This window comes from Myxocyprinus asiaticus, chromosome 4 (assembly GCF_019703515.2).
Source record: "Myxocyprinus asiaticus isolate MX2 ecotype Aquarium Trade chromosome 4, UBuf_Myxa_2, whole genome shotgun sequence".
Lineage (NCBI taxonomy): Eukaryota > Metazoa > Chordata > Actinopteri > Cypriniformes > Catostomidae > Myxocyprinus > Myxocyprinus asiaticus.
In genome coordinates this window covers 62,467,422-62,490,904 of record NC_059347.1, presented here as the reverse complement: position 1 = coordinate 62,490,904, position 23,483 = coordinate 62,467,422, and the positions used below count along the sequence as shown (strand labels likewise).

Genomic DNA, 23,483 nt, shown 5'->3' with positions numbered 1-23,483 from the left:
TTTTGATTGAATCACCTTGAACAAAACTGAAAATAATAAATAAATATTTTGTCTCAGAATAAATGTCATCATTTTAGGGATTCTCATTAGCTAAATCAATTAAAAAAAATTCTTAAATGTTATATCTCAAAATCAATCTTTAGACATTAAACACAATGATCTCATGGATCAGGAATATGTTGCAGTGTGTATATGACAAACAGGTGTTTAGGAAAGTGCTGTGGGAGATTTTGATGCTGTTTAGTGTTTCTGGAAGAAAATAAAATCAAAAGTGCCTTTTACCCCGCGGAGCCTTTAACCCCGTTGTACATTGTCATTTCTTACCTGAAAGGTTAAAAACCCCCTGGCATAGAGAATATATATATATATATATATATATATATATCAAAGCAAGTGTCATCTGCTAGTAAATGTTGCTAGAGTTTTTCTCAGAACTAACATTCACTTTTCTGAGTGATTTTTGCTCAGTGACTTTAAATAAACTGCTGTTGTGGTGATTTTTAGGGGATCATTTCCCCTCAAGTTTACACAGGTGTTCTAGCAGAGGAACGACAGGTGAAGTTCAGCACACGTTCCACTAACGTTTCACAACAAGAAAGTGCCACGATAAGTATTGTGCCTGTTTTGAACATTACATAAACATTTACATATTACATTGAGAATTTGAAACCTAACAAACATCTTTTTCTGGAATGCATTGAATGAAAAGTGTGTTTGTGCAATCTGTCTTTAATAATTTACACTTTCTTTGATATATTGTTATCTAAAACAAAGACATTTTTAAGTGTAGCTTTAGTGTCCAATTTGGGTCCGCTGTACACTGGGACAAAAAAATTGCTTTTGAGCTCCTTTGGAAAGTTTTCATATATTGGTTACAGGGCCTATACTGATTTAATCGCATATCTCTAAAGTTTCCATTTAGGATTTACTTAATGTCAGTTTTCATGGTGTAGATATGGAAACAGTGTTGTCCTTGGCTTCTTTAAAGAGTGATAGCAGCTGACACACTTTTTCAAAAGGCCTTGAGAAGTGGCTGACTGTGACACACAAGCTGTTGGAGATGTTTTTTTCCAATCAGTAAGCAATAGTCATTTATGACCCGCCAATCACATGACATCTTAAATTGGATATCGAAAACATTCTAAACAAACATAATTAGAACATTATTACCATTGTTATTGGACAGTCAGATACACCTATGACATCAAAAAACACACTGAATGTTCCCTGCTAAGGCTAGCATTATTTTTGCTATTGCTCATATATTTGAACAAACCCCTAATCCAAAGTTGTAAACTTTGGCTCGTAATTCATTCTTCAACATTTTCTTAAGAGCTGTTCACGCTAACAGCAATTGGCAGCACCACAAAACGTCCAAATCTCTTTCATTTTTAAGCGGATGACAAAATCCCATTGATGGAAGAATCTCCTGGTTACCACCCACCCTAGAAACCACAGAGCAACACGATAGCAATCACATAGCAACACCCTGGCAGCAAACCACAACAGCAGCATCATGGCAGTTTGCAGGAGCCACTCAAATGTGAGGACTGAGTACCACTCACATTTCTTCAGAAAATATCAATATCTATCTATCCATCCATCTTCGACTGCTTATCCAGGACCAGGTCGCGGTGGCAGCAGACTAAGCAAAGTAGCCCATATGTCCTTTCCCAGGCCACATCCTCCAGCTCATCCTAGGGGATCCCGAGGCATTCCCAGGCCAGCCGAAAGATATAATCCCTCCAACGGGCTCTGGGTCTTCCCCTGGGCCTCATCCCAGTTGGACATGACTGAAACACCTCCGCAGGAAGGCGTCCATGAGGCATCCTAATCAGATGCCCGAACCACCTCAACTGGCTCCTTTCAACACGGAGGAGACCCCGAGATACTTGAACTCCTCCACTTGGGGCAACTGCTCTTTCCCTAACTGAAGAGAGCAATTCACCCTTTTCTGGCAGAGAACCATAGCCTCAGACTTGGAGGTGCTGACCCTCATCCCAACCGCTTCACACTCGGCTGCAAACATCCCAAGTGCACGCTGGAGGTCACAGCATGATGATGTCAACAGGACCACACCATCTGCAAATAGCAGGGATGCAATCCTGAGGCCCCCAAACTGGACACACTTCACGCCTTGGCTGTGCCTTGAGATCCTATCCATGAATATCACAAACAGGATCGGTTGCAAGGGACAGCCCTGTCAGAGTCCAACGGCAACTGTGAACAAGCTGGACATAATGCCAAGGATGCGGACACAGCTCTCGCAATGGTTATCCCGGGACCAGATGGCACGCACTAGCAGCCCCCGGTACCCCATACTCCTGCAGCGTCCCTGACAGGACATCCCGGGGGACACGGTCGTATGCCTTTTCCAAGTCCAAAAAACATATATAAACTAGATGAGCAAACTCCCACACCCCTTCTAGGACCCACGCTAAGGTAAACAGCTGATCCACTGTTCGATGACTGGGATGGAATCTGCATTGTTCCTCCTCAGTCTGAGGTTCAGCAATCAGCCGGAATCTCCTCTCCAGTACCCTGGCATAAGCTTTCCCAGGTAGGCTGAGAAGTGTAATCCCTCGATAGTTGGAACACACCCTAATTCCCCCTTTTAAAAATGGGAACCACCACACCTGTCTGCCAATCCCTAGGTACCACCCTAGAAGTCCACACAATGCTAAAAAAAGGCGTGTCAGCCATGACAGCCCAACAACATCCAGGGCTTCAGCATCTTATGGCGAATCTCATTCGCCCCTTGCCACTTCTGAGTATTTTGACTACCTCAGTGACCTCTGCCAGGGAAATTGGTGTCAACAACCCCAAGTGCTCCATCCCTGCCTCCTCCACAGAGTGCATGTTAGTTGGATTTAGGAGTTCCTCAAAGTGTTCCTCCACTGCTCGATTATATCGCCTGGTGATGTTAACAGTTCCCCACCCCAGCCAACATCGGCCTGGACAAATTCCTGCTTTCCATGCCTGAGCCGTCTTATGGTTTGCCAGACCTCTTTGAGGCCAACCAAAAGTCCTTCTCCATGGCCTCCCCAAACTCCTCCCACACCTGGGTTTTCGCTTCCACTGCCCCTGCAGTCCTTCTGGCCTACCGGTACCTGTCAGCCAAGTCCGGAGTTCCACAGGCTAACCAATCCCAAAAAGCCTCCTTCAGCCTGACTGCTTCCTTCACCGCAGATGTCCACCAGCGGGTCCCAGGATTGCCACACCAACAGGCACCAACAGCCTTCCAGCCACAGCTCACAGCAGCTGCCTCCACGATGGAGGGCTAAAACAGAGTCCACTCGGACTCCATGTCTCTAGCCTCCTCTTGGATGTGGAAGAAGCTTCTCCGAAGGTAGTGATTAAAAATCTTCTGGACAGGGGTCTGCCAAACGTTCCCAGTTCACCTTCACAATCTATTTGGCAGTTTCCCCCGCCATCTGAACCAACTCACCACCAGGTGGTGAACAGTTGACAGCTCAGCTTCTCTCTTCAACTGAGTGTCCAGAACATATGGCTGCAGGTCTGATGATACGACAAAGTCGATCATCGACCTTTGGCCTAAGGTGATAGTACATTTATGAAGAACCTTGTGTTCAAACATGGTGTTTTTTATGGCCAATCCATGACTTGCACATAAGTCCAAGAACACTGAGTTACAGAACACCGCCATTCCTCCCAATCACTCCCCTCCAGGTATCTCCATCATTGCTAACATGGGCAATGAAGTCACCCAGCAGAAATATGGAGTCCCCAGCTGGCACCCCCTCTAGGGCCCCTCATAGGGTTCGGTTAAGAAGCACAGACCACAGTCAGAGCTTTTCCCCCTGCAACACGAAGTTGCAATGAGGTGACCCTCTCATCTATAGGGCTAAACTCAAAGATTTCCGCGCCAAGCCAGGGGCTTGTGAGTATACCCACACCCACTCTACGCTTTTCACTCTGAGCAACTCTGGAGAAGGAGAGAGTCCAACCCCTGTCCAGGAGTTTGGTTCCAGAGCCAGAACAATGCGTAGAGGTGAGTCCAATTATATAGTATCTAGCTGGTATCTCTCAACCTTGCACACTAATTCTTGCTCCTTCCCTACCAGTAAGGTCACATTCCATGTTCCTTGTAACCAAGGTCCAGTCCGCACAGGCCTCCGCCCTCGCCTGCTACCCATTGGGCATCACACCAGTCCCCTATTTCTCTCCTTGCAGGTGGTGGGCCCACAAGTAGTCAAAATCTAGCTGGAGTTTATTCTTGTTCCATTTTAATGTCAAATTAAATAAATCTTAAACCTTAATCCTCTTGTTTACTACGTAGCTGCGCTTCATTGTTTCCTAGCAGGGGCATATACAGGAAAATGGAATGGACAATTTATTTTTTATTGCTCCACTGTCAGCTTTGTTTTCCTGACACTGTTTTGGTGTAATTTCAAGCCATTTCCAACATTTCAGCAATCATTCTCAACTGGCTCTTAGCAACCAAGTGAACACAACACTCTCTGCTCACTTGTCTCATGTTTTTTGAGGTTAAGTGCACTAGATCAGTCAGTAAATGGTGTAAAGTGCTGTCAGTATGTTGGCAGACGGGCAGCTGTGTCGCCAACAGGGTGAAAAGGGAAGCTTTCACAATTGTTCAGCATTGTCCACAAGACCTGATATGTATTAGACTATCTTCTTTGAGTTTACTATAAAGGTGAAGTTTGTAATATTTTGATTGTCAAAATACTTTCTCATATCCCAGCTTGACCATCCTGTACTCTTCGGTCATTTTTGACCAAAATCCCTTTTTCCGATGTAATAAAAAAATGTTACCTTTATCTGAGCAGTGCAAAACTTGGTGACTTTTTCCTCCACTTACCATATGAACACAAAAATAAATATGGATTTGATTCTTTAAGTCTAAGTGGTCGGGGAAAAAAGTGCACTTTACTGTTCGCGGTCAAAATTGACCGACCATAGGAAATGAATGGTGTGAACATTGTGTTCTGCATTGTGGCTGATCTCTCTGTTTATTTCTGTTCATTTTCTTGACATGATTTTTTTTTATTAAGTTATTAAATTTTGATGTTTGAACCAGGTAGGCTTGACTGTAAGCATAATGCAACAATATTGCAAAAACTGACACTTTAAAACCAATAATAGTTTGATAATGTCTAAACATATATCCAAATGCATTACTTGTGATAAAATTTAGAATTACTGCACAGTAGGTTGTTGCATAGAACACTGCTGCCATCTGCTGGCTATTATTGTCATAACATGATTTTTCTGTCATGTTTTTTTCCTCTTTTTATTTATAACCAAATGGCACCAATCTGCACCTAATACATGACACATTCTCATTTTTATATTTGTTTCAATTTATAGAAATGTAGATTTTTACTCTAGTGAAATTACATAAATTTGCTTATTTGCATATGCAAATGTATGGTGAATTTGAGAAATGTACATGTAAATAAGATCTAAATATCATTAATTCCTAAAAGAAGTGCATAATTTAATTGTTTTTACTTCAGTGAAGAAGACATTTTATCATTAAAAAAAAAAAAAAAGTTAAACCTGTACTGTTTCTGGTCAGAAATGACAGCGAAGAGTAAAGTGAGCGGCCAGTCTTTCTCAGAATAGCAGGATAATATGCAAAGTAAAAATTGAAAGGTAAGTGACTCATTTGTAGGTTGATTGTGGCTCTTTGGTGCTATCAAAACATTGTTCTGCTTGTTTGAGTCTCCCAACCAGCCAGACACCACAAAATGTCTCAACCAATGGCGCGAGTATTTGGGAAACCTGTTTGAAAGCAGTCCTTATTTTTTTTATTAGGTTTGGTGATACTATTTTCACCAAAAGTTCAGCACTTCTGTTAATGTATAGTACTTGTTTATATTTGCTGGACTGATTATTTCAGCAAATTGACCAACAGTAGCATAATTCTGTTTTAATTGTGGTATAGAATACAGATGCACTTAAATGCAATGTAAAGATGCATCGAGCAGCACCAAGTTGGTCATTGTTTCATTTTGATTAAATTGAACTGATGTAAGTCTAATGTGTGTGTTTCTTCTTAGTGGGAAAATTGTGTCACCAAAGTGGAAGTCTTTCAAAGGCTTGAGGCTGTTGTGGAGGGATAAAATCCGTCTGAATAACGGTATCTGGAGGGCTTGGTTCATTCAGTGTGAGTCCCCTTGATTCACCCCTTGTTGACTTCAGATCAATTTTTCATGCAAATGTGTCTCTCAAAACTATTGTTTTAAAGTTACGATTACTATATTCATATACCATCATATTTGCATTGGATTCCAAGGTGCTTGTCCAAAAACATGGTATTACCATGATTCATGTTGAAAAAATACTTATTACCGCAATATCATGTGCAGGAAACCATATGGTACTTGTACGTTAGCAAATGCTTTTGTTTGGAAGGCACTTATTAAGGCACAGTTATAGAAATGCACAATGAACTAAATGTCTGTAAAATGGCATTAAATTGTTTTAGATGTGGAGAAAAGGAAAAATCCTGTGTGTGGGTTCGTCACGCCACTGGAGGGTTCGGAGGCGGATGCCCACGGCAAACCTGAGGTGAGGCCGAGACACACACCTGACAACTGTTCACAGATGTGTCCATATATTTGGAATAACCCTACATAACATTGATAAATGGTTTCATTTATCAAAGCACTTTTCTTGACCGGCATATAAGTGCATGTTTCAGTCTGAACCGTAGTTTTTAATGATTAGTACATGTAGTTGTTTAACATGCATGAGTTATGCGTGCTGTTCTCAGGCGATTGTTCTGGAGGGAAGCTACTGGAAGAGACGGATAGAAGTGGTGATTAAGGAATATCACAAATGGAGGATTTACTATAAGAAAAGAGTGAGTAACTGAAAAGATGGAATATCCTCTGTGCACATACTGTAGGATCATGAAGAATCAGACTTGCTTGTTCTTTTCAAAGGGCCCTTTTTCTAAGGATCGATTCTAAGTGGACCTCAGGGAAAAAGAAATAATAAATATGTTTGATATTTTTTTTTCCTCTCAACTACTGTAACTACTTGCTAATCAAAATTTTAATGTTTTTTTTTTAGCTTCAGAAGAACAAAGACCTGCTGTCCATGCTGCAAAAGGTAAGACATGCAAAGGTGATTTACAGGGGAATTTGTTAATGTATAGGTAGTCTAAGATAGAAAGTTGCATTAGAAAAAACAATTCATTACAGTGAACATGGAACAGCTTTAGTTGCCCATTTAACTTTCGTTGTGTGTTAAAATGGTTATTCAGCAAGAAATTTGGAAATATGCCACGTTACGGAAATAGGACGGGACTTGGTAATGTGAAAATATCAGGTTCAACAGTTATAATAGCTAACGTTAACATTCTAAAGTTAAAGGGATAGTTCACCCAAAAAATGAAAATTCTCTCATCATTTATTCACCCTCATGCCATCCCAGATGTGTTTGACTTTCTTTCTTCTGCAGAACACAAATGAAGATTTTTAGAAGAATATTTCAGCTCTGTAGGTCCATACAATGCAAGTGAATGGTGACCAGAACTTTGAAGCTCCAAAAAGCACATAAATGCAGCATAAAAGTAATCTATATGTCTCCAGTGGTTTAATCCATGTCTTCAGAAGAGATAAACAGATCAATATTTCAGTCCTTTTTACTGTAAATCTCCACTTTCACTTTTACATTCTTCTTTTTGGTGATTCACATTCTTCATGCATATCGCCCCCCTACTGGGCAGGGAGAAGAATTTCTAGCAAAAAAGGACTTAAATATTGAAGACATGGATTAAACCACTGGAGACGTATGGATTACTTTTATGCTGCCTTTATGTGCTTTTTGGAGCTTCAAAGTTCTGGTCACCATTCACTTGCATTGTATGGACCTACAGAGCTGAAATATTCTTCTAAAAATCTTCATTTGTGTTCTGCAGAAGAAAGAAAGTCAAACACATCTGGGATGGCATGAGGGTGAGTAAATGATGAGAGAATTTTCATTTTTGGGTGAACTATCCCTTTAATATTAATTAGCTATTTGTCAAACACAGACATGTTTTTCTTTTGGGAAATGAAGAGGAGTAAGATGCATTAAGAAAATACATTGAGTGAAGTTCATTTTTTGACTTAAAGAAGACCTTTATGAAGAGATGTGAGGGATAGTAATGTTTTGTAATGAGTTTGCTTCTCTGCACCTCTGTCTCTGTTGGGGACTGATGATCTGAAGGTCTCTTCCATGTGTTTTGACCGTAACGCAGCTCTTCTGATGATCTTGTAGTGTAGTGTAGTGTTTACTTTAAGTCAGTGGTACAGCTCACATTTGTATTAATAATCCTCCCTCAGATTTTGATTTTCCCAGCTGGCTAAAAAACAAAAAACTGACAGTGTAAGAAAAACGTGAGAGGAGGTAAATGCGTGGGTTCATTTGCGTCACAGCCGCTCATATTGGTGAGAAAATGAGTCACTTGATTGGCTTTTGGGACAAAAGTGCTAATCTTCCCTTCTGTTCCGTGAGGCAGCGAACAACACATGTTCAGAATTTAACGCCGTTTAATCAAATCTGACCCACATACTGTGAGATGTGCCGCCGCGGCACATTTTGTTTTTGTCAGAATGCATCTCTGATTTGTGGATGTTTTTTTGAATGACTGATGTGACCCCTCCCTTTCAAAATAAAGTAGTGAGGTGGTACCATATTGCACGGAGCCCCTTAGAGCAGGGGTTTCAAACTTTGATTCCAAGGACCCCCAAATATGATAATCCCTTTGCTAGGAACCCCCTTCAAAAAAATTAATAAAAAGGCAGCAATATATTTTCATGCTTAAAGACCTATTTATATTGCATGAGAAAAATAGTTAGCATGATGATGTTAAATAATTATTCAATAATCAGGAAATAATTATTTATGAGATAAATAATTAAATATAATATAAAATATGATTAAATAATTGGATTGTATATTGTTATTGTATAACAATAAATAAATACAATCTCAAATAAATTATACATATCTGGAAAATATTTACTTTGTATTAATTTGACCACATATCTTTTTTTCTACCTGCTATTAGAGCAATGTTGCATTGAGAAAAACATTTTCAGTTTAATTCAAATCTGTTTGTACTTAGAAAACAGAATGAAACATTTAATTTTTTATTAATCTTTTACATCATTTTTCCCCCGGACCCCAGTTTGAAAACCCCTGCCTTAGAAGACAGGGTGGGATTTTTTTCTTCATGTTAGTTTTGCATTCCCTCGCAATGAATTTACCATGCTTTTACGACAGTAATCATATTTTAACCTTGATATTTGTAGTAAAACCATAGTAAACACATAGGAAAATGAATACTATGGCAATAAAAATCCTTAATTTTGTGGTTGTGGTTTTACTAAAAATACCTTAGTTTAACTGTGGCTACTATAGTAAAAACCATGGCTTTATTATAGTAGTAACCATAACAGTTCCATGTTTCTTTTTGCAGAAATAATGGTTTTACTATGGTAATATTGTAATATCTATGAAAAGGAACCTTTTTTTTTGTGGAAACCATAGTTTTAATAGAGTATACTGTATCCATATAGTAACCATGGTTAATCTTGTGGTTACTTTGGTTTTACTGTAAATATCATAGTACTACTACAGTAACCATAGTTAAACTACTACAGTAACCATGGTTAAATTACTACAGTAACCGTAGTTAAATTACTACAGAAACCATAGTTAAATTTCTACAGTAACTATAGTATACTACACTAACCGTAGTTAAATTACTACAGAAACCGTAGTTAAATTACTACAGTAACCGTAGTTAAATTACTACAGTAACTGTAGTATACTACAGTAACTGTAGTTAAACTACTACAGAAACCATAGTTAAATTACTACAGAAACCATAGTTAAATTACTACAGTAACTATGGTATACTACAGTAACTGTAGTTAAACTACTACAGAAACCGTAGTTAAACTACTACAGAAACCATAGTTAAATTACTACAGAAACCATAGTTAAACTACTACAGTAACCATAGTTAAATTACTACAGTAACTGAAGTATACTACAGTAACCGTAGTTAAATTACTACAGTAACCGTAGTTAAACTACTACAGAAACCATTGTTAAATTACTACAGTAACTGAAGTATACTACAGTAATCGTTGATAAATTACTACAGAAACCGTTGATAAATTACTACAGTAACCATAGTTAAATTACTACAGTAACCGTAGTTAAATTACTACAGTAACCGTAGTTAAACTACTACAGTAATTAGTTAAACTACTACAGTAACCGTAGTTAAACTACTACAGTAACCGTAGTTAAACTACTACAGTAACAATAGTTAAACTACTACAGTAACTAGTTAAATTACTACAGTAACCATAGTTAAATTACTACAGTAACCATAGTTAAACTACTACAGTAACCATAGTTAAACTACTACAGTAACCATAGTTAAATTACTACAGTAATTAGTTACATTACTACAGTAACCGTAGTTAAACTACTACAGTAATTAGTTAAATTACTACAGTAACTAGTTAAACTACTACAGTAACTGTAGTTAAATTACTACAGTAACCATAGTTAAACTACTACAGTAACTAGTTAAATTACTACAGTAACCATAGTTAAATTACTACAGTAACCGTAGTTAAACTACTACAGTAACTAGTTAAATTACTACAGTAACCATAGTTAAATTACTACAGTAACTATAGTATACTACAGTAACTGTAGTTAAACTACTACAGAAACTGTAGATAAATTACTACAGAAACCATAGTTAAACTACTACAGAAACCATTGTTAAATTACTACAGTAACTGAAGTATACTACAGTAATCGTTGATAAATTACTACAGAAACCGTTGATAAATTACAACAGTAACCATAGTTAAATTACTACAGTAACCGTAGTTAAACTACTACAGTAATTAGTTAAACTACTACAGTAACCGTAGTTAAACTACTACAGTAACCATAGTTAAACTACTACAGTAACTAGTTAAATTACTACAGTAACCATAGTTAAATTACTACAGTAACCATAGTTAAACTACTACAGTAACCATAGTTAAACTACTACAGTAACCATAGTTAAATTACTACAGTAATTAGTTACATTACTACAGTAACCGTAGTTAAACTACTACAGTAATTAGTTAAATTACTACAGTAACTAGTTAAACTACTACAGTAACTGTAGTTAAATTACTACAGTAACCATAGTTAAACTACTACAGTAACTAGTTAAATTACTACAGTAACCATAGTTAAATTACTACAGTAACCGTAGTTAAACTACTACAGTAATTAGTTAAACTACTACAGTAACCGTAGTTAAACTACTACAGTAACTAGTTAAATTACTACAGTAACCATAGTTAAATTACTACAGTAACTATAGTATACTACAGTAACTGTAGTTAAACTACTACAGAAACTGTAGATAAATTACTACAGAAACCATAGTTAAACTACTACAGAAACCATAGTTAAATTACTACAGTAACTGAAGTATACTACAGTAACCGTAGTTAAATTACTACAGTAACTGAAGTATACTACAGTAATCGTTGATAAATTACTACAGAAACCATTGATAAATTACTACAGTAACCATAGTTAAATTACTACAGTAATTAGTTAAATTACTACAGTAACCGTAGTTAAATTACTACAGTAATTAAACTACTACAGTAACCGTAGTTAAACTACTACAGTAACCATAGTTAAACTACAGCAGTAACTAGTTAAATTACTACAGAAACCATAGTTAAATTACTACAGTAACTGAAGTATACTACAGTAATCGTTGATAAATTACTACAGTAACCATAGTTAAACTACTACAGTAACCATAGTTAAACTACTACAGTAACTAGTTAAATTACTACAGTAACCGTTGATAAATTACTACAGTAACCGTTGATAAATTACTACAGTAACCATAGTTAAACTACTACAGTAACTAGTTAAATTACTACAGTAACCATAGTTAAATTACTACAGTAATTAGTTAAATTACTACAGTAACCGTAGTTAAACTATTACAGTAATTAGTTAAATTACTACAGTAACTAGTTAAACTAGTACAGTAACCGTAGTTAAACTACTACAGTAATTAAATTACTACAGTAACCGTAGTTAAACTACTACAGTAATTAGTTAAACTACTACAGTAACCATAGTTAAATTACTACAGTAACTAGTTAAATTACTACAGTAACCATAGTTAAATTACTACAGTAACCGTAGTTAAACTACTACAGTAACCATAGTTAAATTACTACAGAAACCATAGTTAAACTACTACAGTAACTGAAGTATACTACAGTAATCGTTGATAAATTACTACAGTAACCATAGTTAAACTACTACAGTAACCATAGTTAAACTACTACAGTAACCATAGTTAAACTACTACAGTAACTAGTTAAACTACTACAGTAACCATAGTTAAACTACTACAGTAATTAGTTAAATTACTACAGTAACCGTAGTTAAACTACTACAGTAATTAGTTAAATTACTACAGTAACTAGTTAAACTAGTACAGTAACCGTAGTTAAACTAGTACAGTAACTAGTTAAATTACTACAGTAACCATAGTTAAATTACTACAGTAACTGAAGTATACTACAGTAACCGTAGTTAAATTACTACAGTAACTAGTTAAATTACTACAGTAACCATAGTTAAATTACTACAGTAACCGTAGTTAAACTACTACAGTAACCATAGTTAAATTACTACAGAAACCATAGTTAAACTACTACAGTAACTGAAGTATACTACAGTAACCGTTGATAAATTACTACAGTAACCATAGTTAAACTACTACAGTAACCATAGTTAAACTACTACAGTAACCATAGTTAAACTACTACAGTAACTAGTTAAACTACTACAGTAACCATAGTTAAACTACTACAGTAATTAGTTAAATTACTACAGTAACCGTAGTTAAACTACTACAGTAATTAGTTAAATTACTACAGTAACTAGTTAAACTAGTACAGTAACCGTAGTTAAACTAGTACAGTAACTAGTTAAATTACTACAGTAACCATAGTTAAATTACTACAGTAACTGAAGTATACTACAGTAACCGTAGTTAAATTACTACAGTAACCATAGTTAAATTACTACAGTAATTAGTTAAATTACTACAGTAACCGTAGTTAAACTACTACAGTAACCATAGTTAAACTACTACAGTAACTAGTTAAATTACTACAGTAACCATAGTTAAATTACTACAGTAACCATAGTTAAATTACTACAGTAACTAGTTAAATTACTACAGTAACTAGTTAAACTACTACAGTAACCGTAGTTAAATTACTACAGTAACCATAGTTAAATTACTACAGTAACTAGTTAAATTACTACAGAAACCATAGTTAAATTACTACAGTAACCATAGTTAAATTACTACAATAACCATAGTTAAATTACTACAGTAACTAGTTAAACTAGTACAGTAACCGTAGTTAAACTAGTACAGTAACCGTAGTTAAACTAGTACAGTAACCGTAGTTAAACTAGTACAGTAACCGTAGTTAAATTACTACAGTAACTAGTTAAATTACTACAGAAACCATAGTTAAATTACTACAGTAACTAGTTAAATTACAGTAACTAGTTAAATTACTACAGAAACCATAGTTAAATTACTACAGTAACCATAGTTAAATTACTACAGTAACTAGTTAAACTAGTACAGTAACCGTAGTTAAATTACTACAGTAACCATAGTTAAACTACTACAGAAACCATTGATAAATTACTACAGTAACCATAGTTAAACTACTACAGTAACCATAGTTAAACTACTACAGTAACCATAGTTAAATTACTACAGTAACTAGTTAAATTACTACAGTAACTAGTTAAACTAGTACAGTAACCGTAGTTAAACTACTACAGTAACCGTAGTTAAATTACTACAGTAACCATAGTTAAATTACTACGGAAACCATAGTTAAATTACTACAGTAACTAGTTAAATTACTACAGTAACTAGTTAAATTACTACAGAAACCATAGTTAAATTACTACAGTAACCATAGTTAAATTACTACAGTAACTAGTTAAACTAGTACAGTAACCGTAGTTAAATTACTACAGTAACCATAGTTAAACTACTACAGAAACCATTGATAAATTACTACAGTAACCATAGTTAAACTACTACAGTAACCATAGTTAAACTACTACAGTAACCATAGTTAAATTACTACAGTAACCATAGTTAAATTACTACAGTAACCGTAGTTAAACTACTACAGTAATTAGTTAAATTACTACAGTAACTAGTTAAACTAGTACAGTAACTAGTTAAACTAGTACAGTAACCGTAGTTAAACTAGTACAGTAACCGTAGTTAAACTAGTACAGTAACCGTAGTTAAACTAGTACAGTAACCATAGTTAAATTACTACAGTAACTGAAGTATACTACAGTAACCGTAGTTAAATTACTACAGTAACCGTAGTTAAATTACTACAGTAACCGTAGTTAAATTACTACAGTAACCGTAGTTAAATTACTACAGTAACCGTAGTTAAACTACTACAGTAACCATAGTTAAACTACTACAGTAACTAGTTAAATTACTACAGAAACCATAGTTAAATTACTACAGTAACCATAGTTAAATTACTACAGTAACTAGTTAAATTACTACAGTAACTAGTTAAACTAGTACAGTAACCGTAGTTAAACTACTACAGTAACCATAGTTAAATTACTACAGTAACTAGTTAAATTACTACAGAAACCATAGTTAAATTACTACAGTAACTAGTTAAATTACTACAGAAACCATAGTTAAATTACTACAGTAACCATAGTTAAATTACTACAGAAACCATAGTTAAATTACTACAGTAACCATAGTTAAATTACTACAGTAACTAGTTAAACTAGTACAGTAACCGTAGTTAAATTACTACAGTAACCATAGTTAAACTACTACAGAAACCGTAGTTAAATTACTACAGTAACTGTAGTTAAATTACTACAGAAACCATAGTTAAATTACTACAGTAACTAGTTAAATTACTACAGTAACTAGTTAAATTACTACAGTAACTAGTTAAACTACTACAGTAACCGTAGTTAAACTACTACAGTAACCGTAGTTAAATTACTACAGTAACCGTAGTTAAATTACTACAGTAACCGTAGTTAAATTACTACAGAAACCATAGTTAAATTACTACAGTAACTAGTTAAACTAGTACAGTAACCGTAGTTAAATTACTACAGTAACCATAGTTAAACTAGTAACCATAGTTAGACTACTACAGAAACCATAGTTAAATTACTACAGTAACTGTAGTTAAATTACTACAGAAACCATAGTTAAATTTCTACAGTAACTATAGTATACTACAGTAACTGTAGTTAAACTACTACAGAAACCATAGTTAAATTACTACAGTAACCATAGTTAAACTACTACAGTAACCATAGTTAGACTACTACAGAAACCGTAGTTAAATTACTACAGTAACTGTAGTTAAATTACTACAGAAACCATAGTTAAATTTCTACAGTAACTATAGTATACTACAGTAACTGTAGTTAAACTACTACAGAAACCATAGTTAAATTACTACAGTAACCATAGTTAAATTACTACAGTAACTAGTTAAATTACTACAGTAACTAGTTAAACTAGTACAGTAACCATAGTTAAACTACTACAGTAACCATAGTTAAATTACTACAGTAACTAGTTAAATTACTACAGAAACCATAGTTAAATTACTACAGTAACTAGTTAAATTACTACAGAAACCATAGTTAAATTGCTACAGTAACTAGTTAAATTACTACAGAAACCATAGTTAAATTACTACAGTAACCATAGTTAAATTACTACAGTAACTAGTTAAACTAGTACAGTAACCGTAGTTAAATTACTACAGTAACCATAGTTGAACTACTACAGTAACTGTAGTTAACCATATTAACCACAACATTTTGATTCGTTTTCTTTTTTCCTTTTATTACTATGGTTTCAATACGAATGTCATGGTTAGAATATGGTTACTGTAGTAAAATCACGGTCAGTTTAATGCTATAGAATGCAAAACTTAATGCAAGGGTGCGCAAAACTATTTTCTGAAAAAATCCTGCCCCTTCCTTTAAGGAGCTCCGAAAAAATCATTACCCCCCCAACCAATTTTTTTTTTTATTAAATGAAGCCTATATTTAAGATTTTTTGGGTTGTGACATTATTTTTAAGACATACAAGCACACATTACCCCTAAATTTCCATTACCCTAATGCGTCCGCACGTTTTACGTTTACTGTTCTGAGAGTTTTCAATGATGATTCTCATTACCGCAACACAGAATATATGAAGTCACTACCAAGATAACCCCACTATGATATACTGTATGCTTTACAGGTTAAATGACATATGTTTTCTCACATAGCGATAATGAGAATATCATAATGACCATGTGTTTTTCTGCATTGCGGTAGTGAGATTTGGAGGGTAAAATGTGTGTAATAATGTCACAGTGTAAAAAATCTTAATGGCCCTAAAAATAGGACTAATTTTCTATATGCAAAATATAATTTCTAATTGGTTTCTTTTGATTTTGCAGTAAAATAGGACCAGTATGTTTTCTTGACGGGTTTTGTGAGAATCACCCTAATTGCATTGGATGGTAACGGTGCTGAATGATTACCGTATTTGTATACTGTGGCATTTCCATGATACTCCAAGGTTCAAAAATATCGTAGTAATTGTAGTATTGTAGTAAATAGTAATAACTGTATAACTATTGTATGTTTTTGTAAGTGCTGCAAACAATCACAAAACATTTGCAAACAAGTAATTTGTAAACAGAACATTTTAGCAGATCTTTTTTTTTCTCTATTATACTGACAGTGAACAAACTGGTTGGTGTGATATGATTCTATTTACACATTACATTTTTTTTTACACATATGTATTATTTATTATAAAAAGAACTTATTACACATTGAACATCACTGTTACCATTGCTCATAATGAGGGTTCGTGATTTGCACAAACCCTTAACCCTAAGTAGTGAAGTTAAGCTGCACCGTTTGCGCTCTGAATGAGACCTGAAATAGTGTATTCATTTTTAAATTGATGCAATAGTACTGGAGGGATGTGCCTGTGTGCCCTTTAGAGGGTGCAGTGTGTCATTGTGCCAGCAGGTGGCAATGTGTTTGCTCCACACGTGAGTGACCACAGGAACTGGGTCAGGAACAAAAGAGCCGACCGCCTACTCTGAAAGTGCTAAATGTAAAAGCATAATGGGGTCACACGGGGGGTTGCTGCCTCTTACACATTTCTGTTAAACTGTTGTCATTAAGCGCTCGCACGTAAGCACGGAGAGCCACGTAAACACATTCACAAACCTCATTTCTGCTCACAAACACACTCCAGCATGCACCAGTACTATAATTTACCACCTTTGTGTGTTAGAATAAGAAAGAAAAACAACGTAGGTAGTTTGCAGGAAAGACGTAATCGTTGCCACTTCTGTCTGATTCTGGGTATCCCATAAATATGAGGCCCGTGCGGAGCGTCAGTCCTTGTAGAGTAGAGAAGTCAGCAAGACTGGAGTTCTGCAGGAATAACAGGCAGAGGTGGGATTTTTCCAACAGAAGCCGTGAGTTGAATGTCAAATCTTTTTACTTTCTGGTTTTCTATTGCAAGATTCATTCATTTGCGTTTTTCCAAAGAAATAAATGTTTGGAAATGTAATCATTGCTCTGCTTCTGAAACAACTTTCGTCTGACGTCACCTAAACCATACAGTTGCTATAGAGCTCAACAGTTTCCGGAAGAAAAAATATCTTTCATTTTCTCCATTGGCAAATCGATTTTTAGTGATAACTTATAAACCTTTAAAGACAGGCCTACCGTGAGCTCTGAGGTTGTTCATCGATGATTGATGCTTCTGTTTAAAACCATCAGTTTGTGTTATTTCAACTTTATTTAAAAATAATCGTGTTTAATAGCAAAATTCCTGTTGAAGAACTACACTACCCATAATCCCGAAGAGAGATCCACCAATCAGAGAATGAGCTCTGCTGCTCCGCCCACTCCCATGATGCACTGTGAAGGATGCAATCAGGTCGTCTGCAATATACTTTAAATATAGTTTTGTTTCTATACCTATAATCAGCAACTTTAAATCAAAAGTTTTATTTAAAAACATTTAGTCTTGTATCTTTTGTGTGTTTGTCTGATTTTCAGATACGCTCTTGCTTTAAATCAATGTTTGTAATGTTGTGATTCTCCTCGGAGCTGATTGGTTTGATTCGTGGCTTTTATGAAATCCTTATGAAAAAAAATGAATGGGAAAAGCGTGGAACCAAGACTGCTGGAGAAGTGAGCGGGCACTGTTGATGCTCTGTTGATTAATGTAAACCGGTAGTCAAATCGCTGTTTAGAAATTGTTGTAGGTTACAGTTGAAGGTAATGGAGCCTTTCTAAAATCTTGCCAAAAGCTGACACAGTAATTTAATGAGTCAAAAAGCCTTCTCAAAGGCTTCATTCTGGAGCGAAACATTTTACGATCGGATCATTTCCTGATGGAAAAAATGTGTGTGTGTGTGTGTGTGTGTGTGTGTGTGTGTGTGTGAAATGTTGACAATGTTTTCAGGCTTCAGACAGAAATGGTTGTTTTAACAGATTCAAACACATTTTTATTATCTAGTGATTTTACAACACATGCAAAACACCTTGAAAGAAAAACAATCTGTGCCACTATCATGCCTGATTTCATGTTACAATGCAGCTTTTACTCATTTGTCTCTTTGCACTGATTCCTGTCAGGCATAACTAGTGAAGACATGAACTGAGACAGTTATGCTTCTTCATTGTATTATAGTACTGGATTTATAGACTTGCGTGGTTCTTGCCCATGCAAAAGTTGCCTCCATGATGTGAGGGTGTTGTGAGAGGTTGCTAGGGTGTTCTGGGTGGTTACTAGGCGGTAACTTAAGTATAGTGACTATTTCTTTCTGCTAAGTATGTTCTTACTCTGTGAGTTTCTGTGTTTTTAACAGAGGCCTATCTGTATGACGGGGCTGGAGAAATGGACCAATCAGATTTATCCAGAGCCTGAGGCAGCATCAGAGGAAGTGCACATGTTTGACTTGGACTGCTTCCTGTCGGATATCTCAGACACACTGTTCACCATGACCCAGAAACCCAGCGTGTGGAGTGAAGACCGGCAAAACAGTGAGCACTCCACACTGAGCTCTTAAATGGGCTGTCATATGTATCATAAAAAGTTTCATAAAATATAGTCTACATGACTCTATTAGTCTACATGCTTCCAAGTTTTCTGAAGTCCTACGATAGTTTTAGGTGAGTGAGGAGCAGATGGGAATTTTAATACAATATTCCTGAAAATCGTATCCTTCTGCATAACTCTCAGATTTCATTCAAGCTTTGTGCATCAAGACGTGTTGCACCACATTTTGTCATCATTGATGCGAAACCTCTCTTAACCAGTTGTGGTGCCAATTTTTAACATGCACAATGAGTCTTATGGACTACTTTTATAATACTGACTGTGAACTGACTTCATACATCCCTTAAAGATCACCGTGGCACAGTCAATGCAAAACTTGAAGTGGTGTTAGTTCTGAGAACAGCACAAGCAGAGGACTTGCAGAGGACACCTGTTTAAAATATCTGAATGTCATGGCATTAGATAAGAAAATATCAAAGTGTGGATTTTCATGAATTAGTGATTTTAGGGGATTCAACGGTCATGTGAGTTTATAAAATACATTCAGGAAGGAGACCACACCCCAAAAATAAGGAACTCATATGAATAAATGCACAAACATAGCCTTGATAAATACGCACATCCTCACAATATGTCTCATCTCAGCTTACACCAGTAATGCAGATATGATCCAGCCCGGTTTGACTCCACTGCAGCCCAACTTAGATGATCTGATGGACATACCCGGTGAGTCAGTCTTCCTCCATCTGTGTAATGATGACTCCTTATTATTATACTGACAGTGCTCTTATTCCAGATGAAAGTTGTATAATAATAATAATAATAATAATAATAATAATAATAATAACAATATTATATTTGTATATAGCGCCTTTTTAAAGGTAGTTTAAAAAAAAAAAAAAGAACGAGAATATAAGAATACAAAGCATAAAAACAAATAGTGTATAAACATGCATATCAAAAAAGAGTTAATAATAAAAGAGAACACAAAAAAGAAACTAATCAAGTAGAAGCTTTTTAGATAAGATTTAAATATACCAAAAGTCTGTGCTTCTCTAATGTCAGTTCCACAGTTTTATGTTGTTTAATGTTTATGTTTGTTATGTTTGTTTATGTTTATGTATCGCTCTGGTCCGGGTACTCCGGTATTCTTGATTCTAAACAAGTGTGTGTTGTTAAATATGTAATTAAAATAATTTCTTAGACCTTCTATTACTTTACATCTATACTTAGAATGTTAATTAAAAAATATAATATTAAATATAACAATGTAATTAAATGTATATAATAATATTTATAATAATATAATTATAACATGATTAAATTATTTATTAATATGTGTTTTGTTATAAATATTATTTTAATAATAAATATATTTTTAATCTCACAATGTCAATATTAATCTTAAATATTGGATGATATGTCCAAATGATACATATTTGGATGATCCTTTTCAAATGTAATGCATTATTTTTTGCAATATCAAAAAGTACCATGGGATTCTCTGCGTGAAGTATCATATTGATGCATGAATATTGTAATCGGTATGATAGTGAATATTAAAGTACTATTGTTTGGTACTATGGGACAATCACTGAACCGTGGATCTTCCACAGTTCTTTTAGAAGGGAAATGCATTCAGTTTAACATTTCCCTAATGGTAAAAATAAACAGATGGTGAATTTAATGCTTTTGTTTTTCTAAATGGAGCTGTTTGTCTGTACTAGATTCAGAGAGCTAAAGAGAGAGACTTTCATTAAAAGGACAGTTCACAAAATTCCAAAATGAAAATTCTCTCATTTACTCACCCTCATGTCATCCCAGATGTGTTTGACTTTCTTTCTTCAGCAGAACACAAATGAAGATTTTTAGAAGAATATTTCAGCTCTGTAGGTCCATACAATGCAAGTGAATGGTGACCAGAACTTTGAAGCTCCAAAAAGCACATAAAGGCAGCATAAAAGTACTCCAGACAACTCTGGTGGTTAAATCAGGGTTCCCACTCTTTTCAAGGCACAATTTTCCAGGACATTTATGTGCCACACGGTTGTACTATTTAAACAAAAACACACGAGGTCATTAAAATTGTGGTTAATAGACAATTATTTTTTCAAAATTTAATATTTGACATTTTAATTAAATGTAAATGTAATCATCAAAATTGTGTCTAATCAAATTAATTTAAAACTTGAATCAACTGAAAATTGTTTTTTTTAAAAAAAATAATATATATATATATTTTTTTTATCCTCTTTTCTCCCCATTTTGGAATGCCCAATTCCCACTACTCAGTAGGTCCTCGTGGTGGTGTGGTTACTCACCTCAATCCGGGTGGCGGAGGACAAGTCTCAGTTGCCTCCGCTTCTGAGACCGTCAATCCGTGCATCTTATCACGTGACTCGTTGTGCATGACACCGCGGAGACTCACAGCATGTGGAGGCTCATGCTACTCTCCACGATCCACGCACAACATGTCAAATGAAGTGCTGCACTCATGATGAGGTGTTTTCCGCATACAAGCGTCCGGCTCCACACATTCATTTTGAAGCACGCAGCACATGCTGATTATATATTTAATTGAACCACAACCTTTTGTAGTTTAATAATCACACTTAGACATATCAAGATTTTTTTTTTTTTTATTAATTTAATTGTGCATTCAAAAATTCACTTTTGTCACACATATGTCAAATTCATTGACATTTCACATTTTATAGCTAATGCAACTTTTATGACTGAATTCAGTAATTCCATCCGTGTTTTCCACGTCATGGAAATCATGTGGCCCTACATGTGATGGCGGTATAAGCGGAATCTGATTGTTGAATTATTGAAAATGAATCTACAAACTGAGGTGTAAAGGTCGCATCATCAACATGCTGCCACCTCGGGTGTAAATTCATTCTCAAAAAAAGAAATAGAAAAATAATATCTGTGGTCCAACCGTCGTTGTTGTCTAAAGTTTATAACTCGAATGTTTTTGTTGTTAACACTACAGCAGTGTTGGAATGAAAACATTTTGCACTATGTCGATACCTTGTCAGCCACACAATCAAACAGTTTTATTATACTTAAATATTTTCCAGGACAAATAATTATTTTCCAGGACATTTAGGTATTTTTCTCATTTTCCATGACTTTTCCATGACTGGAAAACTGCATTGAAAATTCCAGGATTTCCAGGACACATGGGAACCCTGTTAAATCCATGTCTTCTGAAGTGATATGAGAGGTGTGGGTGAGAAACAGGTCATGTCATTTTTCCTTCACTTTCTCCTCCTGTTTTTGGTGATTAACATTCTTCGTTTATATCGCCCCCTAATGGGCAGAGTGGAGAATTTATGATAAATAACATTAATAATGATCTGTTTCTCACCCACACCTATCATATCACTTCAGAAGACATGGATTAAACCACTGGAGTTGTCTGGAGTACCTTTATGCTGCCTTTATGTGCTTTTTGGAGCTTCAAAGTTCTGGTCACCATTCACTTGCATTGTATGGACCTACAGAGCTGAAATATTCTTCTAAAAATCTTCATTTGTGTTCTGCAGAAGAAAGAAAGTCAGACACATCTGGGATGGCATGAGGATGAGTAAATGATGAGAGAATGTTTGAGTGAACTGTCCCTTTAAGACAAATGCCTGTTTTTTGCATTATATAAAGATTATTGTGTCTAATTTGAATTGTCAGTGTTGCTAACAAGTTTTAGATAACTTTGAGCAACTGTAGAGAAGTTCAGAAGTTCACTTGCGCAAGTTTTAAGCATGCTGGCTCACCACAAATGAACTCTTTAATTTGATGTGGCTACTCGGCGACATCAGTGACATAGTTTCACTTCCAGGGTGACGAGGAGGGCAATGAACGAGATTAACCCCTCATGTTGGGGAATCCTCTGGGGGCATTTCCTCATCGGAGGGTCAGAAAGAGGGTAAAGACTCTGAAGAGTGGAAGAGATCAAAGAGGTCAGGGAAAGAGAAGGAAATTTGTTTACTTTTTGTCAGCAGAATCATTTCATCATACAATGCAGTGTATTCTCCATCAGGGGAAAGAATATACTGTGTGACGTATCAGTGGATGTTACACATTAGGACAGGGGTCACCAAACGTTTTGCTGCCAGTGCTAGGTCACTCTGCTGTGTTTTCAAGGGGGGCCGGAGAACATTCCGAATCTGTGTGGAATGTTGCATTTTATGCTACTTCATCTTCCATCAGTGGATCCATTCATTGGCTTAAAGAA

At 35.5% G+C, this 23,483-nt stretch overlaps 1 protein-coding gene across 2 annotated transcripts in view; it reads left to right on the top strand.

Moving 5' to 3' along the window:
- LOC127433188 (carbohydrate-responsive element-binding protein-like) overlaps positions 1 to 23,483 on the top strand; it is a 39,101-nt gene that overhangs the window by 2,718 nt on the left and 12,900 nt on the right. For both annotated transcript variants that reach the window (XM_051684917.1, XM_051684910.1), the window contains exons 2-7: positions 6,045 to 6,151; positions 6,473 to 6,555; positions 6,761 to 6,850; positions 7,063 to 7,101; positions 19,053 to 19,227; positions 19,889 to 19,969. In XM_051684917.1, the coding sequence (XP_051540877.1) occupies positions 6,045 to 6,151; positions 6,473 to 6,555; positions 6,761 to 6,850; positions 7,063 to 7,101; positions 19,053 to 19,227; positions 19,889 to 19,969 (575 nt within the window). The remainder of the gene's footprint in view (positions 1 to 6,044; positions 6,152 to 6,472; positions 6,556 to 6,760; positions 6,851 to 7,062; positions 7,102 to 19,052; positions 19,228 to 19,888; positions 19,970 to 23,483) is intronic.